Genomic DNA, 24,442 nt, shown 5'->3' with positions numbered 1-24,442 from the left:
GGGCACAGCCTTCTGGGGGATGTAGGCAGAAGAAAGGCTTTAGCCGCACAACCTTTCACAGCCAGCCAGGAAAAGTATGTGGCATCAATTAACTCTCGCTCATTGGTTACCTAGCAACAACTTGTTGAGCAACAAGTAGCAGTTTTATGTTGTCCCCAACATACTTTGTCATATTTCACTCCTTGTTGGTCTGTGTGAACTGGAGGCGGACTTCAGCAGGTCACATCTGCACAAAGGTCAACAAAGGTCAACGTGTACGAACGCATAATCCGTGACACACTGACTTACAGGAAACTGCTCGGCAGTAAACATTGTTTAGTATGCGACACTGAACTGATAATGTTCAGTCAGCACAACCAGTCGCAAGGACACGTAGTGCAACTTCCGCTCTCTGTGTAGCACTAGCAGTTGATGTGGTGGCTGCCCTGGTGGAGAAGAACTGGGCAAAGCACAAACATGCTCATCACACATGCTAGTATCCATTCAGATTGTGAGAAATGAAGGAATTTCTCACAAGAAATGTAGGCAAACTGTACACCTGACTATAAAATCTCAACCCTCAGACAGTGCACACAGGGACTGCACAGTTCACAGAATACACACACTGCTCCTGAGTCTGAGGGAACAGTTCCATGTTTCACCACCATCCCTAATAACTGCTTAAGAGGAAATTGTGGACCAAAGAGGAAAGGCCACGTCAGCAGTTTGACAGTAGTTTGGTTATTCAAAACAAAACAATTAATCAATAATAATCATTTGACTGATATGAAATGCTTATATCACGGTCCATTTTTCAACCATATCACCCGGCCCTAGTCCAAAAGTCAGAAATGTTTCCTGCCGTAAAGTGATGATGGGTTTTCATTAGAAGTCCTCCACAGGTGAGTCAGTATGTTTGAGGCTGAGGAACTCAGGTGGTGGATCTGCAATAAAATCTAAACCAGCATTGAAAGAGCAGACATTATGATGACCGAAAAAAAAAATACTTCTTTGAGACCCAAACTTCCTGCTGTTGTGTTTTTGTAATTACCATTATTACCCGATGAGAAGCTTGTGTGCATGTCCTGCATTTGTATGATGTACACAGATTCACACGCATATTCAGCCCTTTCTAAACAGGAAGTAGTCATAGCTGCGAAGGTCACAGGCCACATCTCACAGGGGAGATGAGGATCTTGTGGTGTATGCAACACACACCAATAGGAGAGCCTTTCTCACCGAGCTGTTGGGAAATGAGCCTCTCCTATCCTTCTGGCTTCCACACACACACAACCGCCCCCACATATGTGAACAACACACACAAACAAATGCTTCTGAGCCACCATCAGCTCAGCAGTTTCCGGCTCCCTGCCGCATTTAAAACCCCTCTGAAATAACGTGGAAGCTGCAGCTGTCATGGTATGCATATGAAATCAGAACATTTTCACAAGGAGCTGATGTATGCATCCGGCTCAGTAACACTGTCAATACGTCTGCCAAACATAACAAGTCAAAACAAACAGCTAATGGGATGTGTTTGTAGGCTCACAGCTGTCCACTTAGGAAGCATGTTAACAGGACCTGAGAGTGTGTGTCAGTTCTAACAGAACATGTTGCTCAGAGCACATTTAGAGAACACATGTTCTCTAAATAATGACCAGTAATGACCCAATTTTCTATCATCACAAGTGTGTTCTGATTTCCCACTAAACCCACCTGCTTTCTGTACTAAAATTAATTTGATAATGATGCATTACCTTGAGTGTGTGTATGATTTGATGCGATCCAAACACTGAAGAGTTAGGATACTAGAAAGTACTAGAGTTCTATGGTAGTCAAAAAATGATTGAATTATTGGCCTAAAATTTCAATCTCAATTCATCAAGATGGCAAAAACACCTTATTGTGAAAAAGTCCCTCTCTAAGAGAGGAACACGTTGCAGAGCACACCTGAAACAATGATCCTTAAAAATAACACCCAAACCAAATGCTACATGTGAAGTAGGACAAATGTCTTTCTGTAAGTTTAACTAGGAGAGGGATATCTCTGATCTCCTGTTGAACCTAAGACCCAAAATGAAGGCTCTGCTGAAGGCAAAGGTTGTTCCAAGTAGCGCTAGCAAAATGTACCTAATAAAGAGGCTGGTGATTGTACTCATCAAAGCTGTGTGTGTTTTTTAAAATCCCTGATTATTCCCCTCCAGCTCCCTCTGGCCTGATCTGTGCATCACTCAGACATCGGGGTTTTCAACATCATCATCATTTCATATCATATCATACTATAATCATAGCTGCTGTTACCCATTGTCCATCTCTTGCTGCAGCAGACTGAATAAATAATTCATAAGAAATTTACAAGTTTCAAAGGCTTCTGTAATAACACACATCAACTTTATACAAATGATGCCTTAACAATGAAAAGTCTGTTTATGTAATTCTGTAATTCTGACATTCTGAATGTATCAATACTGAGTAAATAAACAGTATGTGGTGCCAGTCTGAGTGGCTTGTTTATTTCTCCTGTGCCTTTAGAAATGTTTATGCATTAATTTTATTTTTATCTATTGAATTGTGTATTTTTGACAGAAAAAATGTTGGATATATTGAATGAAAGACGATTAGGGCCACAAAAAGACAAAAAAGCATTCTGAGATTAAAATCTGAATTTTCATTTTCCCCAGTGACTAATGCTCTTCCATTGTGTTCCACCTCACATGACGCAGATAATAAATATTTTGTCTTTGTCATTTTCCACAGATTTTTAATAAATCCAATAATTGTACTCCTTGTTGATGAAACAAATCTGCTTTGTACCAAACCCCTGCAAAGCACTTAGACGATCTTGATAGAAATTTAAAATGTTAGAAATCTTAACCATTAAACTTCAGTCTTGGTCTTTCTGGATCTCCGTGCTGCGTACATTAAGATCATCTGGCATCAAACCGGCTCAGGTTAAGTTTGACAAAATGGGACTACTTTTTGTCATCGGGTGATCAATGGCTAAATCAATGGCTCATCAAAGCTCATTGCAGTTTTAAAAATATGTTACTTTATGTTTAGAATTTTACATCTCCTGTAGTTGCAGCTGTGTGTTTATGGGGCTTGGAAAATGACACCATTTCAGGAGCCTGATGCTTACAGAAAAAGAAGAAATAATACAAGTTAGCCTCCATTACAAAGAGGAAGCTACATGCCATTACAATAGTTCTTTTTGTGGTATATTTTAGCTTGAAATATGAGGGCTAGTTGAATATTTGCAATTTGGATTACATTCCTCTACCAAGAAAACTCTAATAACTGACTAGTTTCCCATTGTTCTCCCACTATTCAATATATGATGTTGAATAGTGTTAGAATGTTCATAGAATTTATTCATAGAATGTTCAATGGTCTATTTGTCACTATTGATACGTGGAGACTTTGTAATGAGGTACAAACTACCACACTTTACAACAGTTCATTCATCAAACAGACAATAATGATTATTTTAAAACAGCTGCTGCAAATGTGACCATGTCATGTTAGATAATCCAAAAATCTCAGTGACAGATGTGCCATTTTATCTGGTACAGTAAGCCTCTTTTTTCAGGATCAAAAATACTCATGTCTAACATTGAAATGTCACACCCAACAAGCTGAAAAGAAAGCTGCCTTCATTTTAGTTGAGCAGGTTTACAGCTGGAAACAAGCCTTCCCTTTGAGCCTGGAACCAGTGAATTCCCAGCTGTATAATTCCTAGTTTCCACCAATAGTAACAGTAAACTACAGAAAAATCCTAAAGGTGTCTTATACCATGAGCTCAAGTTTAGTTTCATCCTGGCACTAATGTGCAAAGCAGATTGTATCATAGACAGATTTTGTATCAATATACAGGGCAGGAAAAATTAAATATTAAAGAAACTAATTTGTAGCAGTGCACAGCGATGCGTGTCGAATGACTTTGACATCAATCATTATTAAATCCGTTTTCATTCTAATTATCTCACACCCTCTAAGCCTATCAAGCCCCGCAGACGGTTCTGTTGACCAGAACTTTACACCTGCAGTCCAACACAAGACGAAATCCTAACCTGATAGACTTCCCTTCTAGATGAGTCTGAAACCTTCCAGAGTTAAACTCCTGGCCTTCAGGATTCCAGAAGAGTCTTACCACAGACTTATCATTTGTGGTCTTCCCATTGAAGTCTCCATCCAGGTTTTTGTCCTCACCAGTGACTGGTAGGTAGTTCTCACTCCTCATCATTACTGTACCTTCCTCCTGCTGAGAGCTTTCTCCGGGCTCAAAAGAGGAGATGGATGGAGAACCTAGCAGAAGAAAAAACAATGAATTTAGAAATCCATCCATCCATCCATTTTCTGTTCACCCTTGTCCCTAATGGGGTCGGGAGGGTTGCTGGTGCCTATCTCCAGCTAACGTTCCGGGCGAGAGGCGGGGTACACCCTGGACAGGTCGCCAGTCTGTCGCAGGGCAACACAGAGACATACAGGACAAACAACCATGCACACACACACTCACACCTAGGGAGAAGTTAGAGAAACCAATTGACCTGACAGTCATGTTTTTGGACTGTGGGAGGAAGCCGGAGTACCCGGAGAGAACCCACGCATGCACAGGGAGAACATGCAAACTCCATGCAGAAAGACCCCGGCCGGGAATCGAACCCAGGACCTTCTTGCTGCAAGGCAACAGTGCTACCAACTGCGCCACTGTGCAGCCCTTGAATTTAGAAATAATAAAAATAATTGTGCAGGTGCAGAAGACAAGAAGTCAAATCGTAGCTTCCTGTTCTCCTCAGTTAAAGGCAGAAAAAAATCCTCCACAAACCAAAATGTGACATAAATATGATATTTTACCCATTTTCACCAAAAGAAGTCTTGATTTGTAAATAAGCATGGTGTACAAGGATAAATAGTAGAAAAATGGTGTGTAATGTGGTTTTGCGAAACCACAGACAATGAAGTAGAAGGTATGATGGGCCAACTGGTGGTGTTGTAGCTAATAGCTAATAGCTGGATATCCAAAGCTATCCAGCTGAAAGTTGCTGCTGACGTTTTTTACTCCTTAAATCCCTAATGAATAAGTACTTCTCTTCCCCCTGCAACTATCACTGTCTTCTTTCAGCAGGATAATGATCTCTGCCACATAATAAAGAGGCTTTAAAATGGTTTGATGAACAGACTAATGAGTTTGGGGTGTTGTCTCAGTTTCAAATCATCCAGATTTCAACCTAATCATGCATCTGCTGACCGATGAAGTCTAATCCCAACACTAATAGGCCAAATGCTTTACATCAGATGCCACAGCAAATCTGTAGAGGTTTATGCTTTGATAAATCAGTTGTGCTCATTGGCTAGGTTGGGGATATCCTAATAATTCCATGCCTTAGTAGTCCATGCTCTCAATGCATGTCTGAACAGATATGGCACAACAAGCTTGGATTAGATGAATTACATTGTCTCAAGAAGATCCCAACCTCCTGTTACAATCAGAGTATTTTCTGCACCTTACTCACAGAAGCTGTGTATCCCAGACCCCAACCTGGGATAAATTCTGGAAACGATTCCATACCTCAACATTTGGAAGACTCAGATGTGTGGAAGCATTAGGAAATTTCCACATTATTTGCTAACATCATCTGTCTGGCTGATGATGTTAGCACAGTTGGATATGATTGTGCTAATACCATCTAATACCAATTTAGAGTATTCAATTAACCTAACAAATTCTGAACAAATGAAACCTTCCTACTTGCTGTAATACAGACTGTCACACAGCCATCAGTATCTACAATAACTCTGGGCTTTCTTGTGTTTTCTCTCCCTGGTGATGATTCTTGACTGTCGTCATTAATATCTAAAGTTGTGCTCAATCATGTACCAAATAAATGTAAATTCCATTCAATTTAATGCCAAATACTTTTTCTTCCAGAGTCATTGAAGGTATCAGAGGCAGTTTAAAACAGAACCAGCTTCTCCATCAGCTGCTTCTTAAAGCCACCGGCTCTGATGCTGCTGCCCCAACATGATGGACATAATGTTTCATGGAAAAAATCCCTGCAGTAAAAAGAAGACATCTGACTCAGTTTTGGGAGCCACTGGCATTTTTGCATTATTTTTGCACTGAAACAGACTTCCTAATAACTTATTGTTATTACCTCACAAATTTTCAGGCTCAACTAAAATTACAATGTTTTTCAAGGGGGAACCTGCGAATGAAGAAGCTGCTCATAATGGGGTGATGCCAACGTCCTCTTTTTTGTTAAAGTTATGCAACAATTTAAACAGTCACTAAGAGCCAAAGGTTGTTAGGTATCCAATAGCTAACATATTCAAAAATGGAATATGAGTGATAAGAGTGAAAAAGCAGATATATTCATCTCTATCAATAAAATAAATTATGTACAACTATAACTGTCATATGCTCAAGAACATTGCTAAGTAAATTGACCAGAACATCCTAATACCATGCACCAGTTGATAGAAGTGAGCTGTGGCTCCATCCCAAAGCCTGCAGTCTCTCTCCATCTTACTGTACTCTCTACACTGAAGATCCTTCAGCAGGTCTATTAGGCAAAGGGTCTGGAAGAGTCTTATAGGATCTCCACTTCACCACAGGTCACAGGGAGGTCACACTCAATACTACAACCAATCAATCCAGCCATCATGCAGATATTGGAGAAAGACAGGAAGGCAGAGTAGCCAGAAGAGAATCTCCACCACTGATGCCCATCATTGTGTTTACTTACTGGCCAGACAGCAAAAAAACACATAGGGACTAAAAAACTGGAAATAAGTCTTGTCACTTAGATAAAGATGCACATAAAATGATTCAATCTCCAACGCTAATTAAGTTTATTAGTCATATTTTAACTTGTTTGGGTGTTTTCAGTTACACAAAAACACTTAAAAATAGTTAAGAAAGCCTATAATAATTTTTTTTTTTTGGCATTAGTGGCCTTTATTAGATAGGACAGCCTTGTTGAGGTCTGTAGCCTCTGTATATGGGGCGCTGCTCTCATCTTTGCAACATGTGACGCTCTATAACTGTCATTTTTTCCAAATCAACACTAAATTCAGTTTGAAAAAAATAAATAACTATCTGACATAATACCTCTTTAGAAGAAAAAGATATTCAAAGGAAGAAAGAGGTCTTATGCCACCTGATGCAACCAACAAGGTGAAAGATCTGAAAAGGATGTTCCTAGTAGGAAACTTGGGGCATGACGTCTGTACCCACCACTGAGGTTTTCTTTTCCAAAGTAAAACATAAACTAAGTGCTGAAGTGCTTGTTGTTCAAACTCCAGCACCTACTGACCCACAAGCATAAAAAGAACAGCTAGCTTGAATTTTCCTTTTTGTAAAATACTTTGAGACGAGATTTGTTGTGAATTGGCGCTATATAATTTAATTTCTGCGGTTGTGAACAAATTCAATTCAATTTAGTCAGAAGGATAGAGGATCCTGAAATTATGAAGCATTTGTTCTTTTTGTTTACAATTTTTTGGATGAGGTGTTGAATGTGTGGACAGTGTTTCCTCTGGAGTGTTCCCTCCTGGATCCTGTGCAGCCTGAAGGATTTTTGTTTTTACTTTTTTACTTTCTGAGTAAAAAAGTAAAGCAAAACATTTGATGCGTAAATATAACAACAGTGTATCATTTTTACAGCTGGGAGCAGTTGATCATCATCTCAAAAGCTTAGATTAAGCCTGAACTGTGATCCCAAATGCTAAAGGAGTTGAATTAGAGGCTTCATGGAAACAGAGCAGGACCAGAGAGAGAGACGAAGGAAGTTCAGAGCAACTCTTCCTTCCATCATGATGATCAAGGATCATATCCCAGTCTCTCAGCATGTCACAACATACAGCAACAGTCTTCAGTTAGAGGCCTTCTCGTTTTGTTGTAATACTGACTGCTACTGGAGATCCTTCCTTTCCACAAGGTCACCATCCACAGGGACTCCGAAGATACATGAATATGAATTTCAACAATATTTAACTTCTCTTAGGAATAAAGTATTTTTGAACTAAATTTTAATATTGGTTGTATGAAGCTGCTGTGTTGCAAGCAGCTGCATGTTTGTATTGTGTCAAGTAGCCTAACTTGCACTGGGGTTGGAATAGTTTTTGGTGCTGCTGCACCTGAAATATTCTCCCTTTGTCAGAAGAAATGTTCAAGTTAGCAAAGGTTTTGCTTTTGAGATATGAGCAAGTGAGAAATTTTACTCTGACCGCTTTGGAGGTTTTTCGTTTAAGGCAACTGCTATTTAATGACAATAAAATACTAAGTAGATACTAAAAGTGGGAATAAAGGCACAAAAAGATATTATTTTTAAGTTTATGTTCTTTGCAGCTCTGTTTAGGGTTACAGTATTTTTTTAAGCTAACGTCCCTTGATGTGTCCTGTGTCACTTGAGACAGGATTCTGCCTGGTAGGATCTGTGCAGCAACAGTGACAATGCTTAATCTGATTCAAATTCCTGAGAAGACAGACTTGATGTCACATGGCAAATTTGATCATGTTTACTGAAGCAGCCTTTATGTGCTGCATGTCATTTTCCACATCAATAATACCACAACAGATCTCTTTGGTTTTTCAGGTTGAATCATTCTTATGTAATATTTGGTTAACTTTCTGTATATTTTACCAGATTATAAATGAACTGGTATAACAGATGAATAAGCTGTTGTGCTTCTATTAGGGATGGGCAATAAATCAACAACAATATGTATCGCAATAGACATACGATGAATATCAATAGATAATACATCTGATAGAATTTTAAATAATTTCCCAGATTTCCGATCCAGAATCACACAGCATTGTGGGGGATGTAGGCAGAGGAAAGACTTCAGCTGCTCAACCTCTAACAACCAGCTAAGAAAGATTGGTGGCAATAACTAAATCACTCACTCTTTGGTTACCTAGCAACAACCTGCTGAATAAGCAGCAGCAGTTTCGGGTTTTGCCACCGCGCCTCATGACTGCTTAAAAATAAAAAACTACAACAGTGTGGAGTTAAAACTGTGGATAAAACACAAAAACCATGCCACCAGTTTGACAGTATTTCAGATATTTAAAATAAAAGACTAATCAATAATTATTGCTTTCAACCAATATGAAATGTTTATGTTGTGATTTCAGCCATATTGTCCATGCCTATTATCTATTAAATATGGTTGGTTTAAATATCTAAATATGATATCCATCCATCCATTTTCTGTTCACCCTTGTCCCTAATGGGGTCGGGAGGGTTGCTGGTGCCTACCTCCAGCTACGTTCCGGGCGAGAGGCGGGGTTCACCCTGGACAGGTCGCCAGTCTGTCGCAGGGCTAAATATGATATAATAAAATGAAATAAAGTGTTTTATGGAAATATGATTTGGGGTTGTATTAAATGCAGATAAAGTTTTTATGGACCATCAAACCAGAAATTACAGTCTGGATGATTTTTGACTGTTTAATCTAAGAAAAGGAAATTATTGCCACAATATTCAGACATAATGAGAATATGTTTGATTTTTCAAGCAAATTGTACCAGAAGTTACTGTGTATAGCATTTCAACATGTGACACAGACGCATTTCAATCATTCCATGCAGTCTGCGTCACTCATACTTCCTTCCATCTCTAACATCATCCAAAGCAACAAAATGCTGTTGGTTTCATGCTATCTCCCAGACATCATGGCAGATTCGTAGAGACGCAGCAACCAGTTTGCATTTTACGTTCACTCACATCAGGAAGAATGAGGAGTTAGCAGCTATCATGGTCAAGCCATCAGATAACACACTGGCTCCATTCACCTGAACTACAATAACCAGGTAATTTGATGATACAAGTCCTGATCACTATAGGTTTAAAAAAAATCATCAAGCAAAGACATAAATCTGTTCCTTCCTTGTTGCTCTGATAAGTAAATACAACCAGTGCTCTGCCTGCTAAGTATCTCTACCATGAAGACGTCATGCTGCAGAGATTCTTCTGCACTGGTCAGGAACACAGAGTCCGAATGGAGGAGACTGGACAGAAAGAACCCAGGATGAGAGAGGGATTGCTGTGGGCTGGTGGAAACGGGAAGAGGGTATCTGCAGGACCAGACTCTGACCACAGTGGGCGTTTCTGCTTTGCAATGTGCCACAAAGTTACTTTCACATCCCAGCATCATCCAGACAGCCGCCTGAGACGGAGCCCATAGTGAAACCAGAAGTTTACATACGCAGGATAAAAACACACATCCTCCTTCATCTCCTCACTGTCTGAAGTTAAATAAGAATAAACTTATCTGGCTCCAGGTCAGTTAGAATCACCAAAATGATTTCTATTTGTAAATGACACTACAATGCTATGAGAATATGTCAGAGATTTATTTATTATAGGAATGAATTTGAACAGGATAACTTGGGTCAACTCTTCTGGGTTTTCTCCCAGACACACAAATTCTCTCTAGCCTGAGATCAGAGCTTTGTGACGGCTACAACAAAACATTGTTATCCTGAAGAGGAATTAAAAGTTGGACCTGAGCATCAACTTCCTGACTGATGTCTTTAGATGTTACTTCAATATTTCTACATAATATTCCTTCCTCATGATCTATTTTATGAAGTGGACCAGTTCCTCCAGCAGCTAAACGGTCCCACAGCATGATGCTGCCACACTTCGCAGTTAGTATAGTGTTCCCAGGCCAACAGTCTGTCAGTAAGAACATGTTTCACTGTCCTAACAGCTTCAGCAGCATCTTCACAAGGTCTTTGGCTTTTGTGCTGCGATCGAGTTCCAAAGTTTCAAGTTTTAGATCAGAACCCATCAGACGTTCCCAAAGCATCATCATCATCATCATCATCATCTGGGCTCTTTGTTGGAAGAGACAAGGATAATTCTGAATATAAACTGATGATGTTAATAACTTAATCTGACATATTCTCATTATTGTGGCATTTATCAAATAGAAACAATTTTGCTGATTCTAACTGACCTACAACAAAATAACTGATTTAACTTTAGACCGTGAGGAAAATGTGTATGTGTATTTTTATTGGGTCTATGTAAACTGCACAGCAGCATAGGGTGTGAAAAATAAAATCAGACCAAACAGAAGGCGGAGAGGAAAAACCTGTCTGCATCAAATCACTTCAACTTCTGGTCTGCATAACAACAAGGTAATAAAGTTATTTACTCATGAAAATATGTGGCCTGTCATTCAAAGCCATAAATTCGCTCCAAACATGAAGAATAATTCTGAAGACAGGTGGGTAATGAGAGCTCTATTGTTTCCCTTCAGGACTAACACCTGCAGCTGAACTGAACTGAATTCAGGTCCAGCTACAGGGGAAGGAGTTTTAGATTCTTGCTGGTACAATGACAAAAATTGTTAGTAACTTGTTTTATATTTTCTCTCTGTATCTCTAAAAGCAAAGTGCAAACCATCCATCCATCTTCTTCCACTTCATCAGGTGGTGGGGTGTCAGCCTCAGCTGGGAGGCTCAGACTAACCTCTTCCCAGCCACTTGTTCCAGCTCCTCCAGGGGAATCCCCAGGTGTTCCCAGGCCAGCTGAGAGTAAGCCGGTTGTTGGTCAGACATTATCTTTCGGACATACTTACTTTCACCCCTGGTTCCAGCAGACAAACCACAGAGTTTAGACCAAACAGTGACTAGACCATTACAATATGATGGGAGTTGGGCAGTTTTGCAGCAGAAGCATTAACTGAATGTTATTAATACTCAATAGAAGAAATGAGCAACGACTTGTAAAAATATGAACAAGTTGACCTCGTGGCTGCTCTGATGCAAAAAGCTTAAGCTTTGTCTAGAATCAGACAAATGGACTTTAAGGTCAGAAATAAGCGCCTGATTTTTTTTTCTCTCAGCAAATGAAGGGAAATCATCTTACCGAATTCCTGACTACTGCCATGGTGGGACAAGCCCCCAACCTGTTCCTCTTGCTGCTCCATTGGGATTAGGGGGACTGGCTGGAGAGAAGACTCCCCAGCAGATCAGCGGAGCTCCGGCTCTCTGCAGCAGCATCCACTCCTCACAGCCAGCACAGTCAGCGCTGCAGCGTGGAGAGGCTGCACGGAGAGCTTCCCATCTCTTCGGGAGCTCGGAGCGGAGACAACCGAGGAACCAGTTGCTGCTTGATTTTACCACAAGCTCCAATTAATGACAGAGAGGGAGCATCTAAACACAGCAGGCTGCATTTCTCCAGGAGACGGTCAGTGGGAATGATGCGCGGCTCAGGAAAACGCGCCCGGATGGCATTATCTGTCAGGATGCGGGCATTCCGGGCTAACACGCCTCCTAACCGCATGGAAGAACGCTGTTCTTTAAATCGACATTTGCTGCGCACCGACTCTGCGCTGGGGGAAGCGCCGCGAAAATCGTGCCGAAACTCTCTTAAAACGTGTTGCATTCAATTCCCAAGGGAGAAATGAGGAACGACGGAGCTGTGAGGCTCCCAACGTCTCAGTTCATGTGAAACTGTTCACACGTCAGCTAATGTCTTTCTCCCAAGAGAGGGGAATGTCCCTCTACATTTCCTGAGTTATTCATTTTAAAATAAATTCATGTCAAATAAAGAAGCAGAGAGCAGATGGCAGCATAAAGGAATTCTTTCACTGAGCAATAAATCTCCATCACTAAATCTGCTCACTCCTATTAGGATTAAACATTATGTATTTAATTAAAATTCAGTCAGATTTACTTCATTAATCTAGCATTGGATCACAACAAAACATAATCTCAAAACACTTAAAATATGTCCAATTCAAAGATCACTTAATATCCCGGTCAGCCAACACAGATCCAAACAGTTTCACAGCATTTGGTGTGAATCTGTTTGACTGCTTCCTCCCATCCTGGTCAATGAGAAACCTGAGCAGCACTGTGATCAGACACAAGATCCAGGAAGACTTGAACTTCTCACTGTTTTATTTCATTTAATAACTTCCAACTGATAGAAAACAACAGGCTTCCTCCTGTTATTAAAAAATACAATACGGCGTTGAAGTGGTTGGGGTAATATTGTAAGTAGTTTAATATATTGACTCAACATGCCATGGTAGTTTTTTGGACTGGAATGCTGATAAAACCCTTAGTGAACCCCTGATGCTGGGAGCAGCAGTAACCAGTCACAGCATCAACCTACACAAACTCAAATGTAAAAAAATAATGACTGAATCACCTCAGAGCTAGCATAAAGTTCATAGCATCTTCCTTAGAAAAGCCTGCTCCTCTTTTCTGTCTCCTGTTTTACTGGGAGCGCCGTGAAAAACAAAGCAGAGATCAGTAAAATAAGACAATACACATCTAGGCTACAGTCCACTGGTTGTAATTGTAATTATTCAACTTACAATTATTCGATGGAAGTTGAATAATTAGAAGTTGTGGATTCTTCTCAGGCTGAAGACATTTTCTAAGCATTTGAGTTTAAATGTAAACTTCAAATTCCTCTAAGGAATAATTGCAGAATGTTTTACTCTGAGGGTTGAAGGACTGGCTCTTCCCCCAGGGCTGAAGCAAGCTGAGTGCATGGAAAGCAGGACCAGACGTCTTCATCAGCTGCTACAGACATTAAATCTAACCTTACAATACATAAAACCGTTTAAAGGTCAGATGTATCTTTCATAGACATACTGATCAACTGAAACTCTTTTCATCAGTCACATTCACGCACTGCTACTTAGATCAGAGGCAATCTGGGGTTGCAACTTATTGATGTGTTGGAAGGAAGCTGGAATCAACCCTCAATTTTACAATTCCAGTGGTAACTCTTCCTATTGAGCCACAGTTGCCTGCAACTGGACTGATTATATAAACCAAGCAGCAACCAACCCCCTACTGGTTAAAATACCCCAACTCTGGGACAGGATTACATGGGGACAGGAAATCGATGGACATCATATTCTGTATTGTAGAATCCTCTCACTGATACAAACCAGATATCACTCTATGAAGTGAAGAGAGTTGAAGGAAGAATTTCTGAGCTGCTATCAAAATTATTCCTTTCCCCACAGAATCCCTGCTTATCATTATTATTCATTATTCAAATTTACCAGTAATCACAGTTTAACAGAGAGCTGGTTTGGATTTTCTCTCTCTCTCTCTTTGACAGACAGAACGTTTTTTCCTAAAAACCTTATCCAATCACATGAAAAGGAAACAAGACGCTCTAGCGAACTGTGAGAGGAGAGACAATCTACTGAAGACTGGGGTCGTAAGCCTGGTTTCCTATTGCGCATAAAGGCAGCTTGAGCTGTAGCAGTGTTGCGCCAGCAGGGGCCGCCCACCGGCGCTCAGAGCGCAGCAGAGCGCTCGCATGATGGTGGATCCAAAGCTCCAACACCTGCTCAGCTCAGTGACCGCGTCCCACAAAACCACCAGCATGTACAGTCGCTTCATTTACACGGCGATAGCGGCATGCGTGACACAATCAGTGCGCAGCACAGACAATCCAAAAAACGTTTCAAAAAAATAATTAACTAGCAGGATAAAGTAAGGAGTCTGGCCAGCTGACACGATTATCTAAAACACAATAAGAAGGTAAAAGAGAGAGAAAAGAGAAGAAAAGAAACTCCAGATATTTACCTTCAGTCCTCAGGTGCGCTGAAGCTCTTTGCTGAAGGTGAATGCAGGACTCCTCCTCTCACCTGTGCTCACCTGTTCATAGACAAGGTGGAAGAGGAAGCACTTATGGTATCCACAGGAAAGACTCCGCCCACTCGCCTGCCCAGGTTAGCACCGTCAGGTCATTAGGTGATCATGTTAGAGGTTGGGGTACAGGGCCGGGGCTGCTGGATGACCGGAAGCCAGGAAAAATACTTTTATAAACCCAAACCAGCTCATAAAGGATTATTGGTCTGGCAGCAGTTATTGTTTTCTTTTTGGGAAACTGGAATTATCTGAGAAACATAATCTGAGAAACAGACACATGCCTCCCACCACACTACCTGATAATCACAACACAGCCGCATTGCAACAGTCCGACATTCCCAAGACAACATGTGTGGACTTGTAGTAGACTGCTGGGTAATTACCAGTTGGAAAAAGCACCACTAGAGGCATTCAGTGGGACAAAGAATTTGAGAGCAAACTTTGGTCTTGTGGTTCTGTCAGAACGGCTTCAGCAGGTAAAGGTCAGGAGGAAAACATTATTTTTCGAGCAGCAGCATTTTTACATCCCCTTCCATTTAGATGTAACTAAAATCAGGTTTTAAATCTGGATTTAAAGAAGACAATGATGAACAATAAAACAAATATACAATATTATCCATCTATCCATTCATGTCTCTGGGGGGCTGAGGGTTTTATCGTAAACCAGACTTACGACCCCAGTCTTCAGTAGATTGTCTCTCCTCACAGTTCGCTAGAGCGTCTTGTTTCCTTTTCATGTGACTGGATAAGGTACACTCAATTGGTTTGGGGTCTAAAGTTGGAACATTTTCAGCTGCTGTGGTTCTCTTTCACTCTGGATTAAACCAAACCAACCAAACCCTTTGAGCAATCTGTTCCCACTCTAACCTGCGGTGGCGCTGCACCAAGAACAAATGAAGGAATTTACATTAAAAAAAGACACTGAGTGCAACTTCCTTCTTCATTAAATGTGAACAAAAATGAAGCGGTGTCAGATTGTAGTGGTTGGAGGATTTCACTTTTGTCTTTGGCATTTCTCCAGCTACCACTAGACTCTCACATTTGTTTTGGTTGTATTTACCCAGAATCCCCTACGTCGGGGGTGGGCAATCCTGGTCCTCGAGGGCCAGTGTTCTGCAACTCGTAGATGTCTCCCTGGTTCAACACACTTGAATCCAACAGCTGAATCACCCCCCAAGTGAAGTCAAGTTCTCCAGAGTCCTGCTAATGACCTCATTATTTGACTCAGGAGTGTTGAAGTAGAGACACATCTAAAAGTTGCAGGAGACCGGCCCTCGAGGCCTGGAGTTGCCCACCCCTGCCCTAGGTTGTAGTCCATTTCCTGCTTTTGGAGTGGTCTCTGGTCTACTTGGCATTTGCATTGGCATTCGAAATGCCGATGCACTTCAACTGAACCAAGACCGAGTTCGATTGCGCATCCACATCTCCACCAACAAACCAGGCTTTCTAGGCAAACAACTAGAGTTCATGGCTGATGTGAATTCACCCTATGACTCCATGACCTCACCTTTCTCAGTCTCCGTGAGCTTACATCGGAAATGTTCAGCTTTATTGAGAATTTGCCTTGAAAGCTCCCGTCTGGAGCCATGGGCTGCCATTACGTCTACCAATACTCAGAGGCTGCTGGCCGCCAGTGGGTGGGTGTCAAATGACTGTGGAATTTTACATGTAAGGACCAGAGAAAGACTGTAAGGAAGGGGTTACCTGTGTGAACAGGCGTGTCCAAATGCATGCCTGTCTGAGCAAACACACATGGGTACCAGAGCGGCATTGGTCAATCCATCACAGACTGCATTTCAGAAAGCAAGCAAACCTGACTTATACTATCAGTGGAGGTTCTGTGTAAGCACCTGCTTTAAAGCCTGTTGGCTGTTTGCCGTCTCATGCTCTGCAGGGTTTAAATTGTGCTGTTTCCAAAAACTAAGTCTTAAGTTGGCTTTACTATGTGGCAAAACTAAATGTTAGCAAGTGGCTGAATGAAATCCTTTCCAGATTTGCAATCAAAAGTAAGAGCAGGGAACACAAAGGTATATTTGAATAAACAACTCAGGAAACAATGTGTTTCTCAGCAACATCTAGACTTTCATAGCCTTGGGTGTAGATTTACAGAGACCACACCTTAAGACTCATTCTGCAGATCAGAAAAGAAGGAATTTCTCACTAAACTATAATGAAAAGAAACCCACTGATTTTGTAATGTGTTAGATTTTGTCTGACAAGTAGAAATAAATAGGCCACAAAAATGAAATGCACCTCATTAATGCAATGTTATGCTATGTTGTTCCTGCCTCCGTATAAATCTGATAAGGACTTTCAATTTTGTCTGTGGAAGTTATTCTGATTATCCAAAGGACAGTCAACCCAGCAGGCTTAGCATCATTCATGTTAGCCCGCATTCAGTGTAGGGAACAACATTGTCATAAAACCTTTTAGTGTTGTTTTTGTTGAACAGCTAATATTACAGGAAAAACTGTGGATTTTTTTGTTCTAATCACCTTTTCCACTTTAACCTGTGATAGACTTTGATCGTGATTCACTGATTCAAAAGGATCAGCTTCAAGTACGCAATAGTTCTCTGATGCTGATCTGTTTTTAAACTTGATTGCTGCACATTTTTAAAATTTATTTTCACTTCCAAGAGATTTGCTTTTAAATTTAATTGCACAGCTTATTTGTCATCATAAACAAGGTAATTGAATGCGCTTTACATCATAAAAACACAAAAATACAGTCATAAAAGACACCACGCAGTCAGTAAACATTACATTTTGTCAAGAGCAATCAAATGCAAATATATATTGGTCAATGTTCCATTAATTATGGTCAAAAATCAATTCCAAACAACTGGGTTTTTAGCCTTGATTTGAAGGAATTCAGTGTCTCAGCTGTTATGCAGTTTTCTTGAAGTTTGTTCCAGATTTGTGGATCTTAGAAGCTGAAAGCTGCTTCTCAATATTTTTTTGTTGTTTCTGAGTTTGCAGAGCAGACCAGAACCAAAAGACCTGAGAGGCCTGGAAGTTTGAAACAACACCAGCAGATCTTTAATGTATTTTGGTGATAAGTCGTTCATTGATTTATGAACAGTATTTAAAAGTCTATTTTTTGAGCTACAGGGAGCCAGTGGAAGGACTGTAGAACTGGGTAATGTGCTCCATCTTCCTGATTTTAGTGAGAACATCAGCAGCAGCGTTCTGGATCAGCTGCAGCTGGAGGATTAATTTTTTGATCACTGTTGCAGTAATCAATGCAACTAAAGATATATACATGGACGTATCGCTGTAGCCACTGGTCTGTCCCCTTTTGAGATCTCCCTTGCTTACCGACCTCTTCTCTTCCCAGCAGATAAAAAAGACATTTCAATCATCTTGGTCCATCACCACTTATGTCACTGCAAGCAATAGTGTTTCTGCACTCCTACAAACAGCTGAACAAAACAGCCATTTCACTGACTCTAAATGCACCCCAGCACCCAGTACTCACCTGGACAGAAGGCTTGGCTCCTTTCAAGTATATCTCCATGAAACTCGCTCTGCGATCCATTGGTCCATACATCATTGAATCTGTTATCAGCTCCACAGCTGTCCGTCTGCCTTCCAGTCTCTGTGATGATGACTTTGTGGAGAATAGAAGGATGGATCGGCTGTCTCAGAAATGAAAAACGTCTGACAGTTTCTCAGCCATCAAGCTTAATCTTGATGGCTTAAAAGGATGTGTAAAATGAGCCAATATGTCCCAATAATGTGACACCTGATGCTCTGACATGAGTTGGGAGTTCCATGTTTATAAATTGTTATGAGGACCTTCTTAATAATAGTTACCATTATGTTTTATGACGCACATAGTGATTCTGTGAATCATCACTTGTGGGATGTTCCCTACTGAGACCAGAGTGATGTCTTTCAGAAAGTAGCATGAGGTGATCAGTACATGACACAAATACAACACAACAATGGAGGACATGGATGCTACATTGAAGTCAGTCATTGTCCTTAAAAACTTAAGATACATTTAGTTTCTGTTGCCAGTTTTTACAAACAGTGGGTTGGATTATTTTAAGACTGTTTCTCTCATTCATGATGCTTTAGAAGTGATTGCTGTCACAGAGGAAAATACATTTTTGATCTCCTCTTTTGCTGCTTAGATTCCTCTTAAGGGTGAGCTGCTTTTATATGTTTGTAAAAATTGGCAGTTAGGGAAGAAATAAACAGACTGTACTATAAAGAAAGCAATGTTTTGAGCGCAAGCATTATGAAGGTACGAAATCTTTCTCTCAAATTGAAAATGGTATTTGGCATTTTAATTCCTGCATTTGTAGTTGCATGAACTCTGTAGAAATTTGAGTAATTTGGTGGATACATGGAAACGAAACTAAACAAAAGTAGCAATCTTGTATTGATCTAATACCAATACTCATCTTGGTATTGATAGTTTCAATATTTAGATCAATCTTCTGACCACACCACTATGCTCCTCTCGTTCTGGTACTGAAGGATGACTCAATTAAGAGTCATCCTTAATTGTCTGTGCAGATAAGTCAGCTTAGGTCACACAATTTCATTATGTTTGAGATTGTCTATTTCAGAGTGTTTTGTTGTGCTTTGCAAGATTTTTATCTATCAAACTGCTTGGGTGCAAAAATGCTGCTAGGGGTTGTGGTATAGGCAGTTTTATACATTTTACATTGTATATTGTGTTGGAAAAAAAATGAATTTGTTGGAAAATAATTTGGCTAATTTCCAGATTACTCTAAAATAAATGTGTTTTTCTGCTCTTATTTATAATACTCTGTATTACTCTATGCAAATATTTTACTGTTTAACATTGTGGTCGTTTTTTTAATTTATTATTTTTTTATAGTTTGACTTAGTTTAGCTGAGTTTTACAAGCTTAGTGAGTTTGTTAATTCAACTATTTTAACTGGAAAGTTGAATTCTTTTGTTAATGAACTCTTGTACATTTTAGAAAAATTATTTGTGTTTGTTCCACACATGTGGTCCTTTATTGTTCAAAACTGTCAGGGCTGGTCTTATGCCTTCATCTATCATTTTAAGACTTTCTCGGACAGGCATTCAAAAACAATAACCGAGACTGGACTATTTGGCTTTTATTTTATGATAATCGAGTGATGCCCTGACTTGAATGTTGCAATGTAAATCACTAATGTTGCTGTATTTGCCTTCAGCAAATAATAATAGTTATTCATATCCAAAGTTGTTGTTGCGCAACACTAAATATTGTAAATAAACTTCTTATCTTTACCACTCATCTCCTGAGCAATGATTCTTCATTCGAGTAAAGAAACTATCACTCATAGCAATTATCAAAATGAATTAAACACATACAAAAGATGAGATCATTATTAATAGATAGGTTTACATACTCTGCTTATTCTATTCATAACATTTGTCATATTTCTAGGCTGTTAAATTTCATAGTCAATAATCCATCCAACTATTGCTTATATCCACATATATACATCTACAGGGTAGGACTACATGTCTCCAGGAATTATTGGCCTAGAGGTGTGGTACTCCTAGACCATTACTAATTTCCAATAAAAATATTAATTTTAGCACACATTTTCTATATTTAGCATCAGTGTGAACAGGATCACTGTCAAATGATGTCCCTTGCACAAAATAACTGTTTCCCATGCACCAAACAACCCGTTTCCTGTTGTCCCCACACTCCCCCAAACTCCCCGTATCACTCCCCCTCTTTCTGTATCTTTTCTTTCCTCTCTCTCACGGACATGCACCCCACATGCACACACACACGCCCACCCCCGCATGCACACACACACTTCCTGTCATGACAAGGCTTAAATTAAAAAAGCCTGTTAGCTTGGACCCCTCCACAGCTAGGAGTATGATTTGGGGCATTTTCTCACAGCCTTATGCAGACAGACAAACACTGACTTAATAGATGAGATAGAACTTGACTGATTTTATAAACATGTTAACATTCAGCCATAAAAAACTGTTTATCTTTAGTAAGAACTGGTGACATATTAGTATTTTCTACCTGCTATATCATAGTTGAATTGTATTGAAATAGAAATATTTGTTATTTTTTATCCAAGTATTTAACTAATGAGCCTTACCATTTTCATCTGGTTTTAAAACCAGCAATGTCAGAAATATTTTCCGTCTCACTCTCCTGTCAGGTAGTTTTGTCACCTGGTTTAATATCCTCATGAAACCTCAGAGTAGCATGGTGGAAGCTTGTTGTCACAAACACTCTGGCATAAAGCTACAAAATATCGCTCTGATAACTGTACTAAACCTATACTGTTCTTTATGTTGTCTTAAGAACTACAACTTGAAATTAGTCAAATAAAACATAAAAAAAATGGTATTTGACCTACATATGTCACTCCAAGGTTAAGTAAGAAGGTAAGGTTACTTATGAATCAAAAAGACGACGCCCTTAAAACAACACTGAAGAGTAGAAAGGAACATGACTAACATCTGTTCGTCGTGTTGCAAAATAAAGTCACACAAGAGTTCATAAAGGCAAAAGCAACCTTTTTTATTGATGATATTAACAATTCAAAAGGAAACAATACAGAGATCTGAATTAACAGAGTAATCAACAATTTAAAAGATCCCAATAAAACTAAATATAAATCTCAAATTACATAATAATGCTGCTTGAGTTGCTTAGCATACAGTCAGTACTTCATAAATTCAATAAAAAGCCTCAAAATGTGAATGAATAATTATTGAGAAACATCATAATTTACCTTTCAAGAGCTGATGTGTTCTTAAACAGAAACAATAATTTCAACTTTAAGTGAGACAAGAGACTTAAGCCAAGGCAAAATAGGTAAACTTCAGACTGAAAGGTCCTAATCAGCAAAATCAAAGAAACCTGAAAATCTAACCTCTATGGACATTTACTGTTAAAAAAGACAGGAAATACACACCTCAGATAACTGGACTCACAAACTAAGTGCAGCTTAAAAGACCTAAACCAGAAGGCTTTCAATAACAAGTCAAAAAACGTTTAAAGACACGTTGCTAGAGGGAGGAGTCAGGAGCAGACAGCCAGTTTTAGGCATTGAGCTCAAATGGCTCCTAAGATTACTGTCTGTAAACATGAACTTATTTCACCTCAGCCAGAACACACAGGAAGAAGAATTGCCTTTTCATTGTCAGAAAAGTTTCACGAGTTGGTGGGAGAAATCACCTCATCAAAACCAACGTGCCACTAAAAGTCTGTCAAATTTCGACAGTTAGATCTGAGAATGTTGTTATGGATATTTGATCCTGTGTCTTTTCTCTGTCTCTTTTATCTGGTCACATGCTTACATAGCCATAACATTTAAGACAGGCTACAGTCTTCTATGTTACACATAACAAAAACTGATTAAGCAGGCCGACATCTCTGAGAGAGGGAGCAGAATGAGGAGACAAGAGCAGAACTCATATATAATCTTTGCTTCACTTGGTGTCACTCTTAAGATGAGCTAAGTGGAGCCCAGCACTGGACACTGAATGTCACTTTGTATCTGTTCCATCTGTATGACTTATAATATTTGATCATATTCAGCATTAAAGCCTTAACCAAAGCTAATGATTTCTCCAGGTAATGACTTTGAGGGGTATTGCCTCAAGAACTATTAAATATAATGTAATACATGCCAACATGACAAATTTTTTAAGAAACATTGTTTTGTAGATGATGCTGTAATATTTACCTTTTGATTAATTAGTTTTAGCTGAACAAGAATATAGTAAAATCATTTCCCTGATGCATTTGGGTTTTTGAAACAGACCCTGTTTTCATCACACATCTCACCCGTATCTCAGTTGATGAGAGCACTTACGTCATTGTTGCTGTGTCGAGTTTCACTCAGTTATTTTCTACATGTAACATGCAAGTGACAGCTGGCTTTAATAGCAATCTCTGCCAAGTGGAAAACTACCACCATGTAAGAACAGACTTGTTTATTCAAAACTGAGGAGGAAACCTGACAGGCAGGTTTTAACAGGATGGGTGTTGGAATGCCGCCTGTGTGTCTTGATGATTGAAACTGAACACTGCCATCAAGTGGAGACTTATAGATTCCACATGAAGACGCACACAACAGAACCTTCTAAAACGTCACTGTTCCTATTTTCCTTTGTGCTGCTGTCCAGCAGCTTTTATGATTTATATGACTGAGTAAATTGTTCTGCTGTAGGATTCTTTTCATTAAAAAAAACATTAGTTTTATGCACATTGGATGTAAAATACATGTTTCCTGTAGAATCACTGCAGCAACAATAACCCTACTATTAACACATTTGCTAAGATGACTGCAATCTTCTGGTACAACATCTCTTTCTTCAATTTCTCTTGAACATCCACTTCTGAACCATCATTCACCCTTGTCTTCAACTCACTTCAGAAGTGTTCTTCAGAACTGATACGTGAAACTGCAGTGGAGTAGCTGATATTAACACTTACATAATCATTTTTGGAGCTTGAATCTTCGAAGAATCCATGGAGGCTTCAGGAGGTTGATGCTGACGACTGGCGATTCATCCGCAACCATACTGGTACTAATATATAGAAAAAGGCAATAAAAGGATTAAAACATGTATGCATGTATACATGCAAAATGTATATAAGACACAACAGCAGGAATAATGCTTTCAACATGAAAAAGCCTTTTACAGTTTTTCAAAAGAAAAAAAATGATCAGAAAGGTTGATAAATATGACCAATATTCATGTAAACGTTCAACATCAGGAAAAAATATACTCCAGATTATTACGGATCTGTTTGTTGGCCAAGAATTTGACTGAATGTTCACCGGCTCGATTTTTTTTCAACACTTATAGGCCTACTCCTCAAACATTTGGCATGCTAAGCTAAATATGCTAACACCGAGCCGTGAGGCGAACGTGATGTCAGTCATACAGCTTGATCTCAACTCAAAATAATAGTTAAAAACCATCTCAGAAAAAATGACTTACCAAGCGCAGTGAATAACTCAGACATGTGGAAAGTAAATTGTCCTGAAATAAATTGGCTCCTTTGGCTTCGCTTCACTTCGGTGGGAACTTGTGGTTCTGGGTCAGTGAATGAACTCCTTCAGTGTTACAGCCTCTGTAGGAGTTCAGAGTTAAGAAGTCAAGAGTTACTGATTCCATTTTAACACCTCTAGATTTGATACGCAAACACTTTGTTTTAACACTGGATTTTAACTACTAATAATAATATACACCCCAGAGTTACATAAACAGAATGTGACTCTATTAGAGTAAAATTAACTCTGCTGTTGCATAAAGTCTACTAACACCAAAACATTTAACACTTTTGAATTTGCTGTGTGTGGGGAAACATAAAAATACTCTGTGCATGACTCATTTATATTGATTTTAATCAGCTTGTCAATTGACCCAGAAACATTATTGCTGTACCTCATAAACTAATATAACAGGAGGGTTAAGTGTAAAATATGTTATTAAAACAATTTAAAGCTGGTGGTGGTCAGATGGGTTGGTGGTGCTGGTACATGGCAGCCTCACTTCTGTCAGAAACTGGCTGTCCTGAGGTTAGGGGCTCAAGACAGCCCTGAGAGGAGCCAGTGTTCAAAGAAATGGCACTGAAGGTGTTATTACCCACACGGACAGACTGAGTTCTGTCTGTGAGGAAGTCCAGCAGCCAGTTGCACAGTGGAGTGTTGAAGCCCAGTTTGCATACCAGATCCTGGGTCCAAAAACAGCATCCGTACATGGGTGTTTCTTTTCTCTGGCATCTTCAGTCGGGCAGTTAGGTTTGTATGCAAACTCGAATGGGTCAAATGACGGAGGCAGTATAGAG

The 24,442-nt window shown here is 39.6% G+C and overlaps 1 protein-coding gene across 5 annotated transcripts in view; it reads right to left on the bottom strand.

Annotated features, from left to right (window-relative positions):
• Nucleotides 1–14,681, bottom strand: part of ano1a (anoctamin 1, calcium activated chloride channel a) — a 50,922-nt gene extending 36,241 nt beyond the window's left edge. Inside the window, exons 1-2 of one of the 5 annotated variants that reach the window (XM_028014860.1) lie at nt 14,561–14,681; nt 4,130–4,284 (exon numbers count right to left, since the gene is read on the bottom strand). In XM_028014860.1, coding sequence (XP_027870661.1) covers nt 4,130–4,222 — 93 coding nt within the window. In that variant the 5' untranslated portion in view covers nt 4,223–4,284; nt 14,561–14,681. Of the gene's footprint in view, nt 1–4,129; nt 4,285–11,867; nt 12,402–14,560 lie in introns of those variants that run through there. The other 4 variants (XM_028014856.1, XM_028014855.1, XM_028014857.1 and 1 more) reach the window with 4 other exon arrangements.
• Between the last annotated feature and the right edge of the window lie 9,761 nt (nt 14,682–24,442).

Source organism: Xiphophorus couchianus, chromosome 4 (genome assembly GCF_001444195.1).
Source record: "Xiphophorus couchianus chromosome 4, X_couchianus-1.0, whole genome shotgun sequence".
In the NCBI taxonomy this organism is placed as follows: domain Eukaryota; kingdom Metazoa; phylum Chordata; class Actinopteri; order Cyprinodontiformes; family Poeciliidae; genus Xiphophorus; species Xiphophorus couchianus.
The sequence above is the reverse complement of the archived record's forward strand: the minus strand, read 5'-3'. Positions and strand labels throughout refer to the sequence as shown.